This window comes from Argentina silus (assembly GCF_951799395.1).
Source record: "Argentina silus genome assembly, chromosome: 1".
NCBI lineage: Eukaryota > Metazoa > Chordata > Actinopteri > Argentiniformes > Argentinidae > Argentina > Argentina silus.
The window spans coordinates 17,727,388-17,748,786 of NC_139655.1; the positions used below are offsets into that span (position 1 = coordinate 17,727,388).

At 41.3% G+C, this 21,399-nt stretch overlaps 1 protein-coding gene across 4 annotated transcripts; it reads right to left on the bottom strand.

Annotated features, from left to right (window-relative positions):
• Window positions 1–7,561: 7,561 nt before the first annotated feature.
• Window positions 7,562–20,592, bottom strand: dis3l2 (DIS3 like 3'-5' exoribonuclease 2). Of its 4 annotated transcripts, none has more exons than XM_083665819.1 (21): window positions 20,447–20,592; window positions 19,470–19,786; window positions 18,790–18,923; window positions 18,583–18,636; window positions 18,378–18,479; window positions 17,890–18,070; window positions 17,648–17,739; window positions 17,178–17,407; window positions 16,519–16,692; window positions 16,103–16,182; window positions 15,849–15,961; window positions 15,347–15,454; window positions 14,632–14,865; window positions 14,456–14,535; window positions 14,039–14,222; window positions 13,679–13,765; window positions 13,178–13,325; window positions 12,655–12,785; window positions 12,448–12,552; window positions 11,599–11,703; window positions 7,562–9,762 (listed from the first exon to the last, which is right to left on the bottom strand). In XM_083665819.1, exons 2-21 carry the CDS (start codon window positions 19,768–19,770, stop codon window positions 9,661–9,663), a joined length of 2,745 nt encoding a protein of 914 aa, XP_083521945.1. In that variant the 5' UTR covers window positions 19,771–19,786; window positions 20,447–20,592; the 3' UTR covers window positions 7,562–9,660. The 4 variants fall into 4 exon arrangements, with proteins under 4 accessions (XP_083521945.1, XP_083521944.1, XP_083521942.1 ...); XM_083665818.1 differs by having other exon boundaries at window positions 19,227–19,786; XM_083665816.1 differs by having other exon boundaries at window positions 19,029–19,786.
• Window positions 20,593–21,399: the final 807 nt, after the last annotated feature.

Below are 21,399 nucleotides of genomic sequence, written 5' to 3' on the forward strand. Positions count from 1 at the left end.
ATTGATTGACTGACCACCATGTTAGATTTGTGAGCTGGAGAACATTTATGAAACAATGGAATTGGCCTTTGGACCCTTAGAGTGAAAATCAGCAGAGGCACTGGTCTCTCCCTATTGATACTACAGCAATAAAGTCATAAATACAGGAATAGTTACTCATCATGCTGTATTTTGAGGGGACTGGACCCACCATCTACGCATTACTGCAGTGCTAAGTCTAAGTTTCAATTTGTGCATCATTACTTGCTGTACGTCTTGAGATACAGTGCCAATTGCTTGTGAGAGAGTAAAACAATGGTTTCCTAAGAGTAAGAACATGTTCAAAGAGTGGCTTCTATTCCCTTCTAGGCCTAAAGCCACTGCCTACAGCCCAATATAGCTGGAAACTAGACAACCAGTTAATCTACACCATGATTACCCTGGATGCAATCTATAATATGTTTTTCATTGAACACAACACATAGTTTGGAAGGGGGAAAAACAATTACTGTTGCCCAATTATCCTTTTGGAATTAGAAAACAAAACACATACAGTAAACTGCTGATAAGGCACCTAGCGAGCCATTCCCAATAGACAAGTGATGTTTATTCATCCAGTTCAGATAAGGACATCATAAAGGCATCGGAAATCCCTGGATTGTTTATTGGAAACAATGACAGTAAAAGGGGGAAATTAAACAAACCATTCTCGCAAATCACTTGCTTGCTTTACTGTGTGAGGTCTACTTTACATTTAAAATTAAACGTACAGATATAGACTGACAACATGATTTATGTTTTATTTATTATATACTTAGCTGTTATTAGATGATTTTTTTTATTTAATCAATTCTTACCAACATTAAATGTCCAGTATTTGAGCATTAAAATTGTGCTAAATGGCCGTGATAAGGTAACAATCAAGGAATTAATTGGGAAGCTCTGTTTTGACAAGGTGCTTTCTAAAATCAGGTGTACTGGCCTTAAGATATGATTTGTATATTCTGTGTATATGCTCATATTCACTGCTATCAGAAAAAATTAGAATATTGGACGTTTTACGATTTTCTGTGACGCCAAAGAGGGCAGCAACATGCAAAACTACATGCTACAACTTTAAGACAAGCATTATGGCATTCAGAATTTACTCTCTGAACAAATCAATACATTATTATTGCAGCAGATATTGACCTTGCCTTGGAAAAGATTTTACAACTGCAGATATGGAAACATCCTGCGTATAAGGGGAGCACAGATAGCCTATGAGTAAACAGGGCGGGAGGGACCTGTTATCAGTGAAGAAGGATGAAGTTGCACCCAGACACTAATCCAAGTCTCAAGTTCCAAACAACAACAAAGCAGTCTCCCCGCCACGTTTTTGATAAACAGCTGAGGGATGGGGCTGGAGAAATGCAACCACTCCCAAATTCATAGATGGAGCTAAGAATGTAAGGACTAACCATCCATGAGATAAACATTATAGTTTAACCATGTTTTAAAGCTATACAGTGTTTGTTTACAACAAGCTTATATTTTGGGTTCTGATGGGGTATGACAGAACTAAGCTTATGAGGCATTTGTAAGAGTCAATGGCTATATATCATTACATTAAAAGTAAAATAATTGATGTTCCAATCCCAGATTGCCCCTGTAATTATATAGATTGAAACAGTGTCTCCGGGCAATTTTCACCCAGCACCTTTTTTAATCCATATTTTAAACTTAAATTCACACTGTTATACTGACAAAAGACATTTTTGAGTTCTCCCTACTTCTAACCATGATTGTGATGTTTCCATAGAGGTGCAGGACTTGCAGGTGCAGTGAAAAATTAGCCTGCAGTGAGTAAAAATGTGACAGGAGCAAAAAACACCCAGAAACTGCTTGGGGTTGAGAGGGTTAAGGGATTCTTTTTGGCCACTTGGTTGTAGACCAATTTTGTAGAGTGACTGAGATGATGATGTCCCATTGACTGTGCTTTTTCCTCTCCACCATTCAACTTTGTAGATTTTTGTAAGTCTCCCCAGGCCTCAGGGTCGCATTCCTGAGCAGTTTTGTTCCTCACCATTTGCTCAGTTTGTAATGATCCACACAGTGTGTAATTGATTCCTATGCAAATCAGAGACCCTATAAAAACAAATATATTAATTCCAAAATTACATGAACTATTATCCTTGCATTAATATGGACTCAATTCAACTTATTGAGTGATTTGTTGATAACATTTTTGCATTTTAGCTAATTTTAAGAGTGTCATAGCGAAGTGTCTGAATACTTATTTACATGAGGTATTTCTATATTTCAATTTGAATAAATTTACTGAAATTTCTAAAAACGTGTTTTCGCTTTGTCATTCTGAGGTATTGTGTGTGGAATGGTGGCAAATTATTTTATTTTAATCCATTTTAAATGTAGTCTATAACGCAACAAAATGTGGAAAAAGTGAATAGTGGGTCTGAATACTTTCCGAAGGCACTGTATGAAGTAACCTCTATTGTACATTCCAATTACAGCAATCAAGGCTGGATTATGGACGGGACAGTGCCCCAGGGCCTTGGACTGCCAGGGGGCCTCTAAGCCAGGGCCCTTAGTGCGCACAGCGCAAGCTGACCACGAAGGCCCCTGGGTGCTTATAGCATGAGCTAACCACTTCTGCCCCCCAGACCCCAGTATTGGCTGGACTCTCCGCCTCCTCCATCAGGCCTCTGCAGCTCATCCAGAATGCTGCTGCTCGTCTGGTGTTCAATCTCCCCAAATTCTCCCATGTCACGCCCCTCCTCCGCACCCTCTACTGGCTCCCGGTAGCAGCTCGCATCAAATTCAAGACCCTGGTGCTTGCCTGCCGGGCGGCAAAGGGAACAGCCCCTCCCTACTTGCAAGCCGTAGATTGAAAACCCATCTCTTCAGGCTACATCTTAACAGTTCCTCCTAAAGACCGCTTCACCCTCACTACCCCCCCTATACTAACCCTAACCCCAACCCTATAGACCTCTTCACCCCCGCTACCCCCCCTGTACAAATTCTCTCCTGCTAATAAAATAAATTAAAAACTAAATAAAATAAATAGCCTTACGACTGCCTACGGCCCCTGGTGTGAGCATTGATTACTTTGTCTTATGATGACTGTTGGATAGATGATTCACTTACTCAAAGTCGCTTTGGATAAAGGCGTCTGCTAAATGCCATAAATGTAAATGTAAACCCTGCTTACAATGTGAGGGCCCCCAGACCCTGTGGTGTTTAAAGAGTGAGCTGACCACTAGGGCCCCTGGGCTCCTCAGCGCTTACAATGTGAGGGCCCCCAGACCCTGTGGTGTTTAAAGAGTGAGCTGACCACTAGGGCCCCTAGGCCCCTGGGGCTTAAAGCGTGATCTGACCACTAGGGCCCCTGGGCCCCTCGGCACCTACAGTGTGAGGGTCCCTGGGCCCCTCCGCGCTTAAAGCATGAGCTAACCACTAGGGGCCCCGCAGCGCTTACAATGTGAGGCCCCTCGGTGCTTAAAGTGTGAGCTGACCACTAGGGCCCCTGGGTGCTTTGTCATTCTGGGGTATTGTGTGTGGATTGATGGCATATTATTTTCATTTAATCCATTTTAAATTGAGTCTATAACACAACAAAATGTGGAAAAAGTGAAGGGGTCTGAATACTTTCCGAAGGCACTGTAGGTAGTCTTGCGTAGCCATACCTGTACCTCCAAATTCCGTTGTTTTCACTCCTCTTCTCCCTTTCCCGATCTGACTTGAATTGAACCTGGACAGAGCCATGGGAGAATGTGCTCGCAATTTCTTTGGATGTTACATTTCTAGAACCCTCCCCCACACGCCCATAGATAATTGCTTGTTATTATGTGCGTCTTCTTGACCTTTTACGATCCGTTACAACTATTTTGCTGCGAGGTATTGCTAGATGCTAGCTTGCAACATTGAAGAAATTGCAAGAAAATCTGAAGGAGAAACTGATTTCTGTTTTTGCCAGAAGTGTGCTCTACACAACATCTAGTCAATGAAGGCATGAGGTATTTGATTGGATTGACATGTGGCGAGGCGTCACTAATTTACAAACAGGTTTTCACCCCTTTGTAGCTACTTTCGGCAAAGGTTTCACCAGGCTTTAGGTTACCCTGTATGATCCAAGAATGGTAATAAAATGCCTATCATACTGTTTCTATTGGCTACAGAGGTGTCTATATACAGTTGTGTTCAAAATAATAGCAGTGTGATTAAAAAAGTAAGTAAAGCTCAAAATCCTTATAATAGCTTTTATTTCCAAACACTCAAATGCATTGGGAACACTGCACATTCTATTCCAAATCAAAACATGAAGAAAAATGTATCAAATTTGTTATTACTTTACAGAAAGTGAAGAAAAAGGAATATTAGGCTGTTCAAAAAAATAGCAGTGTCTGCATTTTTCTTTACAAACTCAAACTCATTTACTGTATAAACTGAAAAATGCTTGAAGATTTAGCTTTCCTGTGAATCACTGAACTAATATTTAGTTGTATAACCTCTGTTTCTGAGAACTGCTGCACATCTGTGTTGCATGGAGTAAAAATTCTGGACAATTATTAAAAATTAATTAGTGAAATACCTGGTTTGGTTAAGTGATCAGCCCCTTAGAGTATACCATTATAAACTTGCTCAGGTGCAACTTCCAGATCAAACACCAGGCTAATTGCCCCCCACCTGACATCAGTTGTAGTGGTTTTGATTACTTCAGAATAAAACCAGCTGTTTCTTGAGGATTCCACTCGTAGAAGTGCATGGTTCTGCAAAGAATTCACCATGGTTGGAAAAGTACTTTCAAAAGGCCTCCAGGATAAAGTTGTAGGAAGGCACAAGTTAGGTGAAGGCTACAAAAAGATTTCGAAGGCTTTAGCTATCCCTCTGAGTACCGTTCAGAGCATCATTAAGAAGTGGAAGGCGTATGGCACCACCAACACCTTGCCTAGATCAGGCCGTCCGTCCAAACTGGATGACCGAGCCAGAAGGACATTGATCAGAGAAGCTACCAAGAGGCCAAAGGCAACTTTGAATGACTTACAAGTCTTTATGGCTGGGACTGGTCTGTCTGTGCATGAGACAACAATCTCACAAGCTTTACACAAAGCTGGCCTGTATGGCAGGGTAGCAAGAAAGAAGCCTTTTCTGAAAAAGTCAGTCTCGTTTGTGCTATGCAAAAACACACCTGGAAGATTCTATTGCCATGTGGAAAAAGGTTTTATGGTCAGACGAGACTAAGATTGAACTTTTTGGGACTGAACTCCAGCGCTATGTTTGGCGAAAACCAAACACAGCACACCACCCAAAACACACCATACCTACTGTGAAGCATGGTGGTGGCAACATTATGTTGTGGGGATGTTTCTCTTCAGCGGGGACTGGGCAATTGGTCAGGATTGAAGGGAAAATGGATGCCAAGTACACCCAAATTCTTGAGGACAACCTGCGTCCCTCTGCTAGACAGCTGAAGATGGGCAGGTCATTCACCTTGCAACATGACAACGATCCTAAACACCGACAACGATTCGTCAAAAGAACAACGCAGTGGCTTAAGGATAGAAAGGCGAATGTCCTTGAGTGGTCAAGTCAGAGCCCTGACTTCAATCCGATAGAAAATCTGTGGATGGACTTGAAGAGAGCAGTCCATCGCCGCTCACCACGGAATTTGACTGATCTCGAACAATTCTGCAAGGAAGAATGGGCAAATATTCTCCAATCTACGTGTGCAAAGCTAGTAGAGACATATCCAAACAGATTGATGGCTGTAATTGCAGCAAAAGGTGGCTGTACAAAGTATTAAATCAGGGAACTGATGACTTTTCCAACCCTGTTATTCTTGTTTTTCATTTTTTATACATTTTCTGAACTGTCGCCTTTTTTTTCATTAGTTTGATGTTGTATGGCTAAATTTGTACATAAAGCTGGATTTTTTTTTTCTTTTTTTTTTAATGGGTTTTGATTTCAGGCTGTACGACAAATATAGTAACTATTTCAAAGGGGTATGATGACTTTCTATAGGCACTGTAGTACACTATCAAATGGTGTACTGTCATTCAAACATTCACCATTTACTAACCCTATAGATTGGATAAATGTGTACATTTTGGTTGATTTTCATGTTTGCCTCCAATGCAAAACACAAGCTGATATAAAACATTTGTCAGATACTGTTTCTGTTGGCTACAGAGGTTTCTATACACTATCAAATGGTGGAACACCATTCAACACTTCGCTATAGGGTTGATAAATGTGTGAACAGTCATTTTGGGTGATTTTCATGTTGGTCTCCAATGTAAAACACAAGCTGACATAAAAAAAATGCCTTTCAGATACTGTTTCTGTTGGCTACAGGGCTCTCTCTACACTATAAAATTGTGAAATATCATTCAATTGGGAATTTAATGTTTATCTACAAGGGAAACACATACTGATGGGTAAATGTGCCATCAGATAGTGTTTCTGTTGGCTACAGAGTTCTCTATACACTATCAAATGATGTAATATAATTCAAGGGTTGAGAAATAGCTTCATTAAAATGTGTCTTAGTGATAAACCATCATATAGTTGACCCCCACCTCACAAGTGTCCTTTTGACCCCTTTTAACACCCCACCACCGCTGGAAGAAATTAAGAAATTAAACCAAAGACAGAGAAGTTAGCCATGTTTGACTCGATATCAATAGCTTGATATTTTACCTTTAACTTCACCATGTGTGGCCCACTAGTTGTGTCCCATTCTCATAAGTGACATTCTCTGGTTCAAGTGAAGCTAGAACAGTTTTTGTTATCTGCTACAAAAAGTAGCGATATTTGTTCTTAGAGGTCTCTATACACTATCATATGGTGCAATAATCACAAAACAGTTAACTATAGAGTTGATACATGTGTCAATGGCCATTTCAGGGGGAATTTAATGTTTATCTCCAAGGGAAACACATACTGATGGTTAAATGGGCCATCAGTGTTTCTCTATACACTATCTGATGGCCCATTTAACCATCAGTATGTGTCCCTTCGAGATAAACATTAGATTCCCCCCTAAATGGCCTTTGACGTATCAACTACATAGTGAACTGTTTCATGATTATTGCACCATTTGACAGTGTATAGAGACCTCTGTAGTCAACAGAAACACTATCTGAACCATCAGTATTTTCCTTTGGAGATCGATATGAAAATCACATAAATGACCGTTGAGACATTTATCCACCCTATAGTGTACTTTGTAATGACATTACACAATTTGTATGTGTATAAAGACCTCTGTAGCCAACAGAAACACTATCCGACAGGCAGTTTTTATGTCAGCTTGAGTTTCACATTCAAGACAAACATGAAAATCACCGATATTGACCATTGACACATTTATCAACTCTATAGTGAACAGTTGAATGGCATTAAACCATTTGATCATGTATAGACACCTCTGCAGTGAACAGAAACAGTGTCTGATTTAACCATCAGCATTGCCTTTGGCACATTTGATTTGGGTTTTGCTCTGATTTTCTCTATTACAATCATGCTATTCACATGTGTAAGAGAACCTCCAGTGGTATAAATAGGTACTGCTCCATTCAAAGTTACAGCATATTTGTATTTATATTATACAAAGCAATAATAAGATCACAAAACACATAAGAACAATACTGCACTGATGCAAAATAATTTGTCATTATACACAATTTGACTGTTTATCAATAACAATCAAGAAAAACTATATGATGGTTTACCACTAAGACATTTTAATCATGACTAATAATTCCAGTGACACAACAAAGTTATTGATGCAACAATGTAATGTGTAGGCTAATTTAGTTAAAATTGCTTTTCAGTAAGCCTTTGAAAATAGGACAATGTTCACCAATGTAAGCAAAAATATCTTCCCAAAGTTTACAGAAATAAGTGGGATAAAGCAAGTTTCCAATTGCCTGAAGCAGATATCACGAATGACTACGTTTATTGCCAGATCGACCCGTAGACGGATCCACTTCACGAGCACTGATCGAGAAAGAGTTTGTTGCGAGCGGATTTCAAATCTCCTGTGGTGCAAATAAATTTAATTGGACAGACTATGGTCTAAACTTTCCTCGACAAGGTAACACAAGCTGACACAACATCTCCTTATAATAAAGTTTCGCCTATGTCGACATTGGCACGCATTTTGACAGGCACATGCGCAACAATCTCAAAGCGATTTATTGTTCGCTTCGAAATTGAAGGAAATGTCAGAGTGGGTTATCATGTTTATGTTAAAGCTGCATCTTTTTTTCTCAATAATATGCCACACAATAAAACAAATAATGTTAATGTGTAAAGTGAAAACGGCGCTGTTTGGTCCGCAGGTCTCGTGAATTCAAAAAAGAATCGAAGTACTACATGAGCTACGAAGGGTTTCTGTAAACCCGCCTGAACTGCCGAAGGCTCTTAAGAGTGACTTCAAGAAGTACTTAACGCTACGAAGCTTTCGGGAAACTCCCCCCAGTCATTTCCTTGAGCAAATACCGCAAGTACATTACAGTACTGACAACATAACAATTTAGTTAAATACCCATGCAAAATCTAATCTATGAAAAGGCATACCTTAGATGTGCCTCTACCCCCCACATTCGCCTCAACTTCTTTTAGCTTGCAAACATTCGTCTTAAAAGGGAAACTTGCCCCCACAACGATTCAGGTTTTATCATGGATAATTAATGTTAAGACCACAACAGAGCTCGAGATGATAAAGAGAAAAGGCTCTGTATTGCTTCGACACAACCATGGCATTAGAAGGCTATTGTGGGAGACAAAACAGTCAGTTATCAGAAGCGTAAACTGTCAAAAGCAACTTAAGTCAATGTCAATGCATTTTTAAAATGCATCAAGATATCAAGGAATCACATTCACAAGGTAGTATACTCAGCAGCATTGTAAGACATTTTCAAGTCTTCCCAAACTGTTAAAGTAACAATAGCCACTACTATGAAATTAACTAGAATTAAACTACATTTAAGTCACACTTTTGGCAACTTAGTGGAATACAATGGACATGCCTTGAATCAGCACTATAAATATTGCACAGCTCTAAAAAAATAAAAAAAAGCCATAAATGGTGGATGTGTTCGTTCAGCTGTCCGTCACTATGCAACAGTTATCTGTCAACAAAGAGAGTTTTGTCCTATGAATTTGAGCTAATTTAAATGTACTGGGACTGAAGCTGTAGTTAATAAATGTAAACTCTAAGGGACAATTTCTCAGACACAGATTAAGCCAAGTCCTGCACTAAACCATACTTTGAATGGAGGATACTTTCCATTTAAGACACTTTTTAGTCTAGGAGTAGGTTTAATCTGTCTGAGAAACTGTCAATGAGCATTAAACAAAACATTTTAAGCTTGTTTAAGCTTCACACATTGACTGTGTACATATTTATGGTATCATCTAAAAATTACCTCATAAGGTCGTTACTCCAACAAACAAAAAAAACGTAAGTCTCGGTGCTTTTACAGTTAATTTCAAAGCAGTCAGAACCTCTTGCAATAACACTGCGTCTGGGCTTAAGTCTAGTCTTGGCTACAATATGTGAGCCAAACCAAAATAACCATCTTAGTTTAGCTAATCAATAAAATAAAATAAAACCCAGTGCAATTCCACTGAAGCTTTAAAAATGTGTGTGTGGTCATGGTGTCATCGGAGTGTTCATGATGCAGTCTCATTAGGCCTCTTGAGCACAGCACTGTATTTCATAGGAGCTCCGTCCGCCCTGAGCTGCACATCCACCAAAGTAAAGATGGAGATCTCCTGTAAGACAGGTTGGACAAACCTATGTTAGAGATACAGTTGCACGCTCCAAACAATATTATTGCAGAATATCATTCACTGTCATCTTGTAGTTTACTTTGTGTAAGATTTCAATTCTCAGTACCAGTGTAAATGTACAGTTGTGTTCAAAATAATAGCAGTCCAACATCACTAACCAGATCAATCACTGTTTTTGGTAGAAATTATATTTCTACATGGCAAATAATTTACTAGTAGGTGTAGTAGAGTAATAGAAAACCAACAGTCATGACATGCATGCTGCTGATTCTGTGTAATTGAATCATTAATTGAAAAGGACGTGTTCAAAATAATAGCAGTGTGGAGTTCACTTAGTGAGGTCATTCATTCTGTGAAAAAACAGGTGTCACACAGGTGGCCCTTATTTAAGGACGAAGGCAGCAAATGTTGTACTTGCTGGTTATAGTGCATTTCTCTCTGAAAATCTGAATAAAATGGGTCGTTCCAGACATTGTTCAGAAGAACAGCGTACTTTGATGAAAAAGTTGATTGGAGAGGGGAAAACAAATAAAGAAGTGCAGAAAATGATAGACTGCTCAGCTAAAATGATCTCAAATGCTTTAAAATGGCAACCAAAACCAGAAAGACGTGGAAGAAAACGACCATTCGAACGGTTCGAAGAATAGCCAAAATGGCAAAGACTCAGCCAATGATCAGCTCCAGGGTGATCAAAGAAGGTCTAAAGTTACCTGTGAGTACTGTAACAATTACAAGATGCCTATGTGAAGCCAAGCTATCGGCAAGAAGCCCCCGCAAAGTCCCATTGTTGAAAAAACGACATGTGCTGAAGAGGTTACAATTTGCCAAAGAACACATTGACTGGCCTAAAGAGAAATGGCGTGGACTGATGAAAGCAAGATTGTTCTTTTTGGGTCTAGGGGCCGCAGACAGTTTGTCAGACGACCCCCAAACACTGAATTCAAGCCACAGTACACTGTGAAGACAGTGAAGCATGGTGGCGCAAGCATCATGATATGGGGATGTTTCTCATACTATGGTGTCGGGCCTATTTATCGCATACCAGGGATCATGGATCAGTTTGGATACATCAAAATACTTGAAGAGGTCATGTTGCCTTATGCCGAAGAGGAAATGCCCTTGAAATGGGTGTTTCAACAAGACAACGACCCCAAACACACCAGTAAGCGAGCAGCATCTTGGTTCCAGACCAACAAGATTAACGTTATGGAGTGGCCAGCCCAATCCCCGGACCTTAATCCAATAGAAAACTTGTGAGGTGACATCAAAAATGCTGTTTCTGAGGCAAAACCAAGAAATGCAGAGGAATTGTGGAATGTAGTCCAATCGTCCTGGGCTGGAATACCTGTTCACAGGTGCCAGAAGTTGGTCGACTCCATGCAACACAGATGTGCAGCAGTTCTCAGAAACAGAGGTTATACAACTAAATATTAGTTCAGTGATTCACAGGAAAGCTAAATCTTCAAGCATTTTTTAGTTTATACAGTAAATGTTTGAGTTTGTAAAGAAAAATGCAGACACTGCTATTTTTTTGAACAGCCTAATATTCCTTTTTCTTCACTTTCTGTAAAGCAATAACAAATTTGATCAATTTTTCTTCATGTTTTGATTTGGAATAGAGTGTGCAGTGTTCCCAATGCATTTGCATGTATGGAAATAAAAGCTATTATAAGGATCTTGAGCTTTACTCACTTTTTTAATCACACTGCTATTATTTTGAACACAACTGTACTAGTGCCCTCAAACTGAGTGTGTGGTATGTTTCTGTCATCAAGATTTCTGTAAGTTGCAGAGGTTGTGGGAGAGCTGTGGCCTTACCTGTTGTATGGTGGGCTTCTCTGGGCCCACTGCTGCCCACACCAGGGTCATCTCTCCACGTTTCCCCACCTTGTGGTAGTGGAATGTCTCCACGCCCGGCAACGCCTGCAGGAATGATGACAATACAACATTTAACATCTATGTACATTGTCTTACATGTACATGTTTCTTTACCTTTCAAAAATGAGATCTTTGTAATTTTGTTTGTCGGATGAGAATTTCAAGCTGTCAACACAGCAAAAGTATTGGAGCTGAAAGTTACGCAATGATTACTATATGTTTAAATAACATTCCCCTTAAAGGTTGATTAATAAGTTACATGATGCATTAGTATTGCAGTTGTCAGATCAGTTATAGGCTGTCTGATGAGGATTTGTTTTGTTTTGCACCAGCTGCCCATATGATAAGACAGAGAGCAAGAGGGGAGCGAGGTCAATAGATTTGCTGTCTCTAGTACTTTTCTGCTTGTAGTTTAGCTTATAACTGAGGACCGGAACTTCTGCTTCTCAGAGATCCTTCCCATTTTGCTGCATCTCTGCCTTGTGTGCATATTGCATTAAATAATTGAAAGACACCAGTGATCTAATCTCATCTTTTGACTTTGCACATCACACCTGACCCAAGAATTCCTGAGACTACACCTATACTGTATAGTTATGTTGAAACTTTATGATACTACAGTATGCAATAAAGACTAGAGCATTGTAAAGCTTGACATGATAACAAATGCACATAGCCTTATAATGTCCTTCTCTTTATAGAACAGAGCATAACCCCTCTTTTATAATAATCTCAACAATAATAATATCATCTGGAAAACAGAATATGATGCTTTGGGGTAACACTCACTTTACAGTAGATGCGCTTCTGTACCCCATAGCGCAGCACCAACACGTCAACGGCCTGGTCCAGCACCCCCATCACCATGGCCTCAGAGTCCAGGGGACCACACTCCTATAGGGGGAAACAACAGTCAACTTCATGCATCACTACGGCAGCACTGATACTCCTAAGTAGAACACATTGTTTGTTACAACATTGGTGTTGTTGGGATACCTTGACAAAGACTCCAAAGAACAACTCAGAGCTGAGCTCCTGGACTCTCTTTGAGGCGGTTTTCTTGTCATTGCAGTGGGACGCCTGCTTGTGGACCTCTTCTCCAGTCATCTCCAGGTGTGGGCCGCAACCTACACACACATACCGTTATGAAAAGGTAGTGCATGTACATATACAAAATAGACACACATTTGCCCCCTATTACGCACACTCACACAAGTAGTAACATGCACGCACACACTTTTAGACTGAGAATAGGGCAAAGGGGACATCACTTTTGTAGAACAACAACAGAGGCACTCAATCTTACAGTGGGACAAACAAAGCTTCTGGCCAGACATGTGGGTTTGTTAATCTAAGGGTGCTTTGTTCTTTTCTGTATTCCTATTCAATGAAAGCCCACAGTCTTTCTCTGCCTCAACAAGCTACCATGCAGCGGAGGCACTGTCCTTGGCCTACCCCATAGCAAAACAAAGCCATTGTCCTCCATGCATGAACACACTTAGCCCTTGTTGTTACCCACCCAGGGATGCAGCCAGCAGCCTGTGTACAACAACATCAGCATAGCGTCGGATGGGGGAGGTGAAGTGGGTGTAGAAGGGTACATTGAGGGCGTAGTGGCGGAACAACGGCTCCTCCTTCAACACCCCAGTGCAGAAGTACACAGCCATCTGGAGAAAAAAAGCATTGGTCCACAAATGACTGACATTCTGAATCAACCAAAGAGGCAAATGTAGGGACACAACAGAGGTAGACAGCCAGAATGGTCACAAAAGAGCACAGATAGTATCAAAATAGTACTTGTTTTCTTACAATTACTCTACATGTTCTTGATTTGGCTGGCCCAGCATGCCCCTGTGGGCAGGGTTTGCACTTTTGGAATTATTCCATTGATTCAATCATGCTTGGTAGGCTAAATCAAACTCACCTAAAATTATTGTATGAAAACAAATATCCCACTCACATCTTAGAGATATATCAGCAACACATGACATATGGAGAGACTCAGGAGTGGTTGGCTAACCTGCATTGGTCTGGAGCACATGTGTGTGAGGACCTCTTTCCTGGCACTGGTGTACTCGTCCTCACCTAGAGTCTGATGAAGACTCCTCTATTGAGGGGGGGGGGATAGAAAGAGGAGACCATGTTAGAGACTAACTCATAGACCACACAGTAGCTGGCCTTAAATACCATACAAAATTGCTATGGTTACAAAGCCTTGCACAAAACTAAAATAAAATTAACTCAACATTACTAAGAATATTTCAATGAATAAAATAGAATGAAGTGTGACTTGAAATGTACTGCAACAAGAGTGATATAAAAATCCTTTAGACAGAGCCCTGTTGCGTTCCACTTTGCTAAATGATGAGGATATACCCACATGGAGTGTGCCGGCTGAGGAGAAGTCGATGTTGAGGCCCATCTGGTCACAGAATTCCTGCAGGTCGTCCACCATCTTAGTCTGGGGTGGAGGGTGGCGTCGCAGCAAGGCTTGCTGGGGGAAGGAGCGGTAGATCTGGTGGGCTGTGGCCATGTTGGCCAGCAGCATGAACTCCTCCACCAGCCTGGGAAAAAAGGAAGGAAGAAGGAAAGAGGGCAAGAAGGAAAACATTTGTTATTTGATTTAAAGGCAATTGGTAGTATTATCAGATCTATCTGAAAGTCATTTGCCTGAAGCATATTCAAAGTTCTTTTTATTTTTTATTCAATGGGCATGCTTAGGAGCTGAATTGATTACGGTAGAGACTCAGCACTTTTGTAAACGATTTTGCTAAAGATGGTGTAGAAAAGGTCTCACTTGTTGCTGTCCCTGTACTGGTAGACATAGCAGCCTTGAGGCATACTGGTCTCTCTGTCAAGAGTGAAGGACAGCTTCAACTGCAAAAAAGAAACACATTTAATGCCAAACTTGGTTAGTCCCACATAGTTGGTTAACTGCACAGCCTTGAACTACACTGCTCTATACTCACTGACCTGGTCAAGTCGGAGGGCCCCTCCCTCGAAGCGCTGAGCACGGAGATGCTTGGCGATGGAGTGCAGGTTGAGCACTGCCTGGTGGATTTCGTCAATGGGGTGGTCCGGGGCACAGGGCGGGATCTCGTCCGCAGAGAAGAGTTTCTCAGGAGCCTCGATCATGCTCTGGGCATGGTCGTAGCTCAGCTTCACACAGGAGCGGATCACCGAGCGGCCAAACCATTCACTCAATATCTGAACGGAGGGGATACAGTGTCATAAATGTAAGATTATTTAGTTTTTAGGGCATTTCTGCTTCATTGGGATAGAGACAGTAGAGATTGACAGGAAGGATGGGAGAGAGTGGAGAGATGACATGAAAGACATGTCGAGGGTCGGAACCTTGCGATTATGTGGTATGCGCATTAGTGTGCTACGCCACTAAGTGCCCCATAAATGTACAATTATATGTGGATGTACTGTGTTAATATACTGAATGTAGGCAGAAGAGTAGAAACAGAAAGAAGATTTTGGACAAAATCTTGCGACAAGCCTCAGTATCATGTACAGTGCCTGCCAGTTGTACTAGGGCCTCTGTTAGAAACAGGTTAAGCAGCTAGGGACATTCTAATAACGTTCCAACCTCAGGTATGCTATTAGCATGCTAGGCTAGCAATTAATGCATTTGGTCAAGTGGCCTATAAAGATAGACAACATATTTGGCTAATGTGGGTACCTTCCCCTCAGGAGTGATCTTCCAGATGACAGAGAAGGTGAGTCTGTCGGTCAGAGGGTTCAGACTGCACAGCTCCTCACACAGCAACCTCGGGAGCATGGGGATGACCTGCAGAAGAAGTTTACTGTTCAGCACCTTATCAGCCAGAGGAGCATGAGTCCCCCTGAAGTCTGGTTCCTCTCAAGGTTTCTTCCTCCAAGGGAGTTTTTCCTTGCCACTGTGCCCTATATCTTTCTCCCCTCTGGGGAGTTTTTTTCCTTGGCTTACTTTGGGGGCTATGGTTTGGTGTTAGATCATATTGTTTGTTTTTGTTGTGAAGCACTTTGTGACATTTGTCTATATAAAAAGTGCTATACAAATAAATGTGACTGATTAAAGTACCTATAACCCCCTGTGATTACAATAGTCATTTGACTGCATTAGGTGCACTGCATTTTAACAGAGAAAAAGTAAAAGCATATGGGGACATAGGAATAAATCGAGAATGAAATTAACTTGACACCTTTTGAACCATGTAGACGCTGGTGGCTCTGCGGCTGGCGATAAAATCCAGTGCATTACCCTCCTCCACAAAGTAACTCACATCAGCAATGTGGACCCCCAACTCAAAATTGCCTGAGTGAGAGAAAATGACAATATAAATCACCTAAATTGGCATAACACAATCCTTTTTTAACATTGCCAGTATTGTGCAATTTCTATTAGTAAAATAAAAAACAAAGATTTTTTTTAAACTGATGTGTGAACATGGCCTACCATCTGGGAGAGGTTTGCAAGACAAGGCATCATCCAGATCTCTGGCAGTAGCTGGATCAATGGTGAATATACACTCATTTCTAAATAGAAAACAAAAAGTCAGCATATGAGGGAGAGAAGTTAAAATTTACCTGGTGAACTTGTATCTAGCACCTGCTCAAAAGTCATCGGTTGTGCATATGCTCTACACTTTCATATAGGAGTATTATGACTGTCTAGAAACAACCTATAGTGCCTAATCACTAGACACTTGTTTAGATATGAAAGGATTAAATATGTACAGTCGAAGCTGCCCTCTAATAGGTTAGATGGAATTGCTGATACACCTCCAATCCTTTCAGATCAACAGAAGTGACTGTCTAGGGAGTGGGGGCTAGAGGCTATGGTTGTTCCTGGACAGGATCTGTGTCTCTCACCGTAGGTCCTTCCTCTTGTGGAGCTCCTCAGGGGGGATGGTCCAAGGCAGCTTCTGAGGGAGGCAGCAAAGGACCTCATTGGAGAACTCTGAGAAATCCACGTCATATTCTATCAGGATACCCTCTGTCTCCGGCTCGATCTCCCCTGCCTGGCCTAGAGTCTTAGCAAGGCGACTGAGAGTGACACATTTGCAAAGGGTCAGCATCTCAGGCATATTATTTTTCTCAATCAATATTTTTGTGAATGCAATGCATATGGAGTTTTCTTTGCCAATGTGCCCTATGTTTTTCCTTGGCATGCTTTTTGGGGGTCTATGGTTCGGTGTTAGTTCATATTGTTTGTATTGTATTGATTTTTTGTACTGTTGTAAAGCACTTTGAGACACTTTGTAAAATAAATTTGATTGAGGGAGCAGCATCATAAATGCAGCCAAATGTGTGTGAGCTTTGAGGATCAAAGAGGTTAATTTCTTGGAATGTGCCAGAATTCCCTCTACATAAGGGATTAACACACAAACATTCAATAGATTCTGTAAAACGTACAATTTGAATCCTTCATGTAATCAACAACACCACAGGATGAGGGGACTACAATGTACATTGCCACTGCACAGAGGTATTACTAATTCCCTACAGTCAGAAAGTGCCTTATTACGTACCCCTCTGCAAAGTTGCTGTCGGCTGACCAGCTGGTGATGCGACAGATAAAGAGGGTGTTGGCATAATCTCCTGGGCGGGAAACAAAGTCATGGGGGCAGTCGGCCAGGGGAACGTTTACCCGCGGCACACGGTGGTCCACAGGGGAGAACATGGCAAAGGGCTTGTCTGGGAGGAACTTGAGGAAGCCTGTGGCAGCCCGCGAGTGCTTCTGCTCCACTATGTAGACCACCTGGGAGACAAAGGGTATAGATAAAGGAAAGGGTAGGGTGTCAAACATTGAGATGCCCACGAAGAAGAGCAATCTGAGCAGCTTGTATGGGTTGAGTGTTGTTATTCCTGTGGGACAGATTGGCTGTTGGGGATCAATACCTTTCCCGTTAGAGCTCATCATCAGGTGTAAATCTGTACTTAAGTGCTACTTTTAACAGCATGAACACACAGTGGCAGTTATGACATATAAACATCTTACCTTGGCAGTCCTTTGGAGTATCTCTCCAGTAGAGTTAGTGGTTGAGGGTACATCTTTCCTCATACTTTCGACTTCTCTTTGAGTTCTTGAACCTGAAATATAATTGAAAAAGTCATTAGGATGGTGGCTAAAAAACTGTTACCTTTGAAGTTTGTGTCGTTGTGAGACTGCAATTGTCTGAGACTTCAAGTGTGATCTAATACCAAACTGTCTCTTTAGTAACTGTCAGATAAGTCAATTACCATTGGCATTGAGGCTGATGTTCTCTACCATCTTAGCTAGTTCCTCTTGGTCACTGAATTGGGCCTCCACGATGACATCAGGGCTGGATGGGAGTTTGCTCCCATTTCCTGGTGTTGGGGTCTTCCCAGGCTGAGCCTCTGTCTCACTCACACCCTCGCATTCAGTGTCTGACTTCACAACCTGTTCAGCCATGACACAGATGATAGCCACTTTGTGCATCAGGGAACAATTACGCAAAGCACTTCAGTGTGCATGAAGATTTGTTAAACATTTTTTGAGACGTGACTCCTGACCCAGCAGAATCATTTGAATGGTATTTTGACTTTCCAAATAATCAAACCAATATGTATGACCACTGCCAAGCAGGAGCAATTCCTACTAATATTGGACCACAGTCCATAAACAGGTCCATGGCTTACCAAGTAGAAGACACTGATTTATTTGATGTCTGCTGACAAATGCCTTATGTTGTCTTCAGAAAGCTCACCTTCCACTGCTCGCGAGGGAGGACCTGTATCACCACCACATCCCCATTCAGAGCCCTGTTCCGGGCTACCATTCCATCCAGATATATGTCCCGTGTACCATCCTGCAGATACAATATGGAGTTATTTTTAGACAACTTGGAGTACTGTATTGTTGACAACTATATCCTATTGCAGACAAAAATACATTTCAATGGGCAAACTCACTGGAGATGAAATGAAAGCCTCCTGGTACTTTTTAGGATTTATTCTCAGTGGTCCCTGGAAAGAAAATAGATATCCTTTAGTACTGTATAGATGTGTTATATGACTTGTACTGTGATCTCAGAATTTGGTCAAAATGTGCTGTATATACATAAACAGCTAAATAAACAATGAATAAAATTAAAAAAAACTGCATGCTTGTCATTTCACCTGAAAGAGATCTCCTCTCTTTAGGCCATGGGAAACATCCTCTGTGGTCATGTACGTTTCAAAGACTTGTTTCTTTGATCCTCTGGCCCCTCTATTCTTTTTACCCTTATCAGTGGGGGTACTGGCACTTGAGGCTGGAAACAAATTTCCTTTATCAATACATCATTCCATTTTCTACAGAACCGTGTGGCTTATGTCATTAAAATATTCACTGAGCTGAGGCTAGCACTACGTTTTACCTTTGGGTTGCATGTTTTTGGCATTATTATTGGGGGACATCTCTGCGTCAAATTGAGATCGAAACGCCCCATCTCTCTGATTATCTACACTGTTTTTTGGCACAATCTTCTTCTTGGACTTCTTCTCTTGCTCCTGCCCACCTGAACTAGCTTTGAATGGGGGGACACCATCTTTTATCTCCTTGTTCCCTTGGTTACCTGTGGGCACTTTTGGAGCATGGTCTTTATTTCTTCTATATTGCTGCTGTGAATCCCTCTGGTGATTAAGCAAGCCAAACTCTTCACCAGACTCAACATCTCCATCTTGACTGGTGGTGGTATCCCTCCTCTCCCCGTATCGCACCCTGTCAGAAACACCCTGCCTCCTCTCAGAGTTCAGCGGTGCCCCAAGACTATTCACCTTGTCCATGTAGAGAGACAGAGAGCTATCTTCTCCCTTACCTTTCATGGGCGAAGGTGAGTAGTCACTTGAGTCTGAAAATTCAATAAAAGCCTGGTCCTTTTTTCTCAATGGTATATCTTGTCTGTCACTGTGGGCTCTACTTGGTGTACTCGGCCCATTCTCTTCATCCTGAAAGTGCTGCTGGGCATACTGGTCCAGGTAGGATCTGAACTTGCTGCTGTGATGCTGGCTGAGAAGTCTGGCATAAGCATCTTTCTGAGGAGGTGTGCTGGAGTGGCTATGTCCACGTTTGGCCTCTCGAGACCTGTTGGCCCCCTTGCCTTGACGAGAAGGGTCCATTTGTCTTTTGATTAGCCTGAAGGAATAGTGCAGAGATCAATATTATTAGTCAACAACAATAACTAAGATGTCAGTTCTACAATTCTAGCAGGCTAGATAGACCGATGGGTCTCCTCTCTGATCTCCAATAGTACAGTATATAACAGCACTTAATTATCAGGGTAATCAAGTCGGTTTTTTTATTTGAATGTTGTTGACTGTAAACAACATTCAAATAAAAAAGTGTATAACACGACCCCAGATGGGGCTGGGTAGCCAAGCTAAACGTGACACAGCAACACCCACTTAGTTAGCTAACACGCGTTGACACCAACGTTAAGTTTAAATTGGTTAGGTATAAGCTCGTCACATTTAGAAGACAATATGTTGCTGGCTGTGTGGACATAGCACTAGCAAGGGTCGAGATTGGTAATGGTCTACTCTGCCAGATAATTTTGTTGGCTCGGTTGATTCAATTATCATTATTCGCTTCATTGCGGACTCGATTACCAAGTTGTTGTACCCATAAATAGTTCTCTTTTTCATTGGTTCAATCAATGGCTGTACCATTACCCTCAGTGGTTTCATTACACCTAGCTAAATAACTATAGCTTACAATAGCAGGTAGCTTGCTTATCAAACTTGAATTGAACGCTGTGGCTTCCGGCAGTACTAGTAGCTATTGACTGTAGATTACCCGAATTCGGTGACTGCGGTCTGTTGTTCGTTTCGTAAAGTCGACACGACACACTGGGTCACTGACTAGGTTATTTAGTTACGATAAAGAAGGTGCTATGTAGGAAAGAGAGGGCACTGTTAGCATTTTCCATAGAGCATCGCGTAACGACAATCGTTAGCGGAAGTTGCTATAGCCCCATGTGACTTACATTTGATGTTGTAGAAGTCTAGTCACAGATTGGTAATAATGATAATAAATTACATTTATAAAGCGATTTTCATTATACAAGAATAATCACAAAGTGTATAAAATAAAAGATAAAATGGTGAAATTGTAATAAAAAAAATGTATTGTAATAAAACGCCTGCTTTATGCTGATTTTCTCCTACTGTTTAATGTATCAGTTTTTCAGTTTGCAACAGCCTATACTCTTGTGTTGTCCTTTGTGCTTATCTGTCCGTGGGGCTCTGAGCCCCTCAAAACTAGACTCCAGTTCCTGAATTTGTCCAGGCTGAGTCTACTCCACACTATATCCTAGTCCTTGACACCCCACCCGCGTCCCACTAGAAAGCTGCCATTCACTATGGACCCCTGAACTCTTGCACCACACCACATTCCACATTAGTTTACTGTTCAGCACCTGATCAGCCAGAGGAGGATGGATCCCCCTGGAGTCTGGTTCCTCTCAAGGTTTCTTCCTCTGAGTTTTTCCTTGCCACTGTGCCCTATATTTTTCTCCCCCCTGTGGATTTTTTTCCCCTTGGCTTACTCCTGGGTGTCCTGGTGTTAGATCATATTGTTTGTATTGTATTTATTGTTTATATTGTTTGTATTATTTTTGTTGTGAAGCACTTTCTGACATTTCTCTATGTAAAAAGCGCTATACAAATAGGGATGTGGTGACTTAACTTCAAAGGTAGCAGACGGCTAAACAACGACTCACATTGTGTATTTGAAGACATTTCTACAAG

What these genes read in the sequence shown, in the direction of transcription:
- dis3l2 (XM_083665816.1), bottom strand. Translation starts at nt 19,770, where the DNA reads ATGGACCCTTCTCGTCAAGGCAAGGGGGCCAACAGGTCTCGAGAGGCC. An exon ending in TGTGCTCCAGACCAATGCAG is followed by an intron (nt 13,326 to 13,678) that starts GTTAGCCAACCA and finishes TTTTTTCTCCAG; the next exon opens with ATGGCTGTGTACTTCTGCAC. An exon ending in TCTTTGGAGTCTTTGTCAAG is followed by an intron (nt 12,553 to 12,654) that starts GTATCCCAACAA and finishes TTCCCCCTATAG; the next exon opens with GAGTGTGGTCCCCTGGACTC.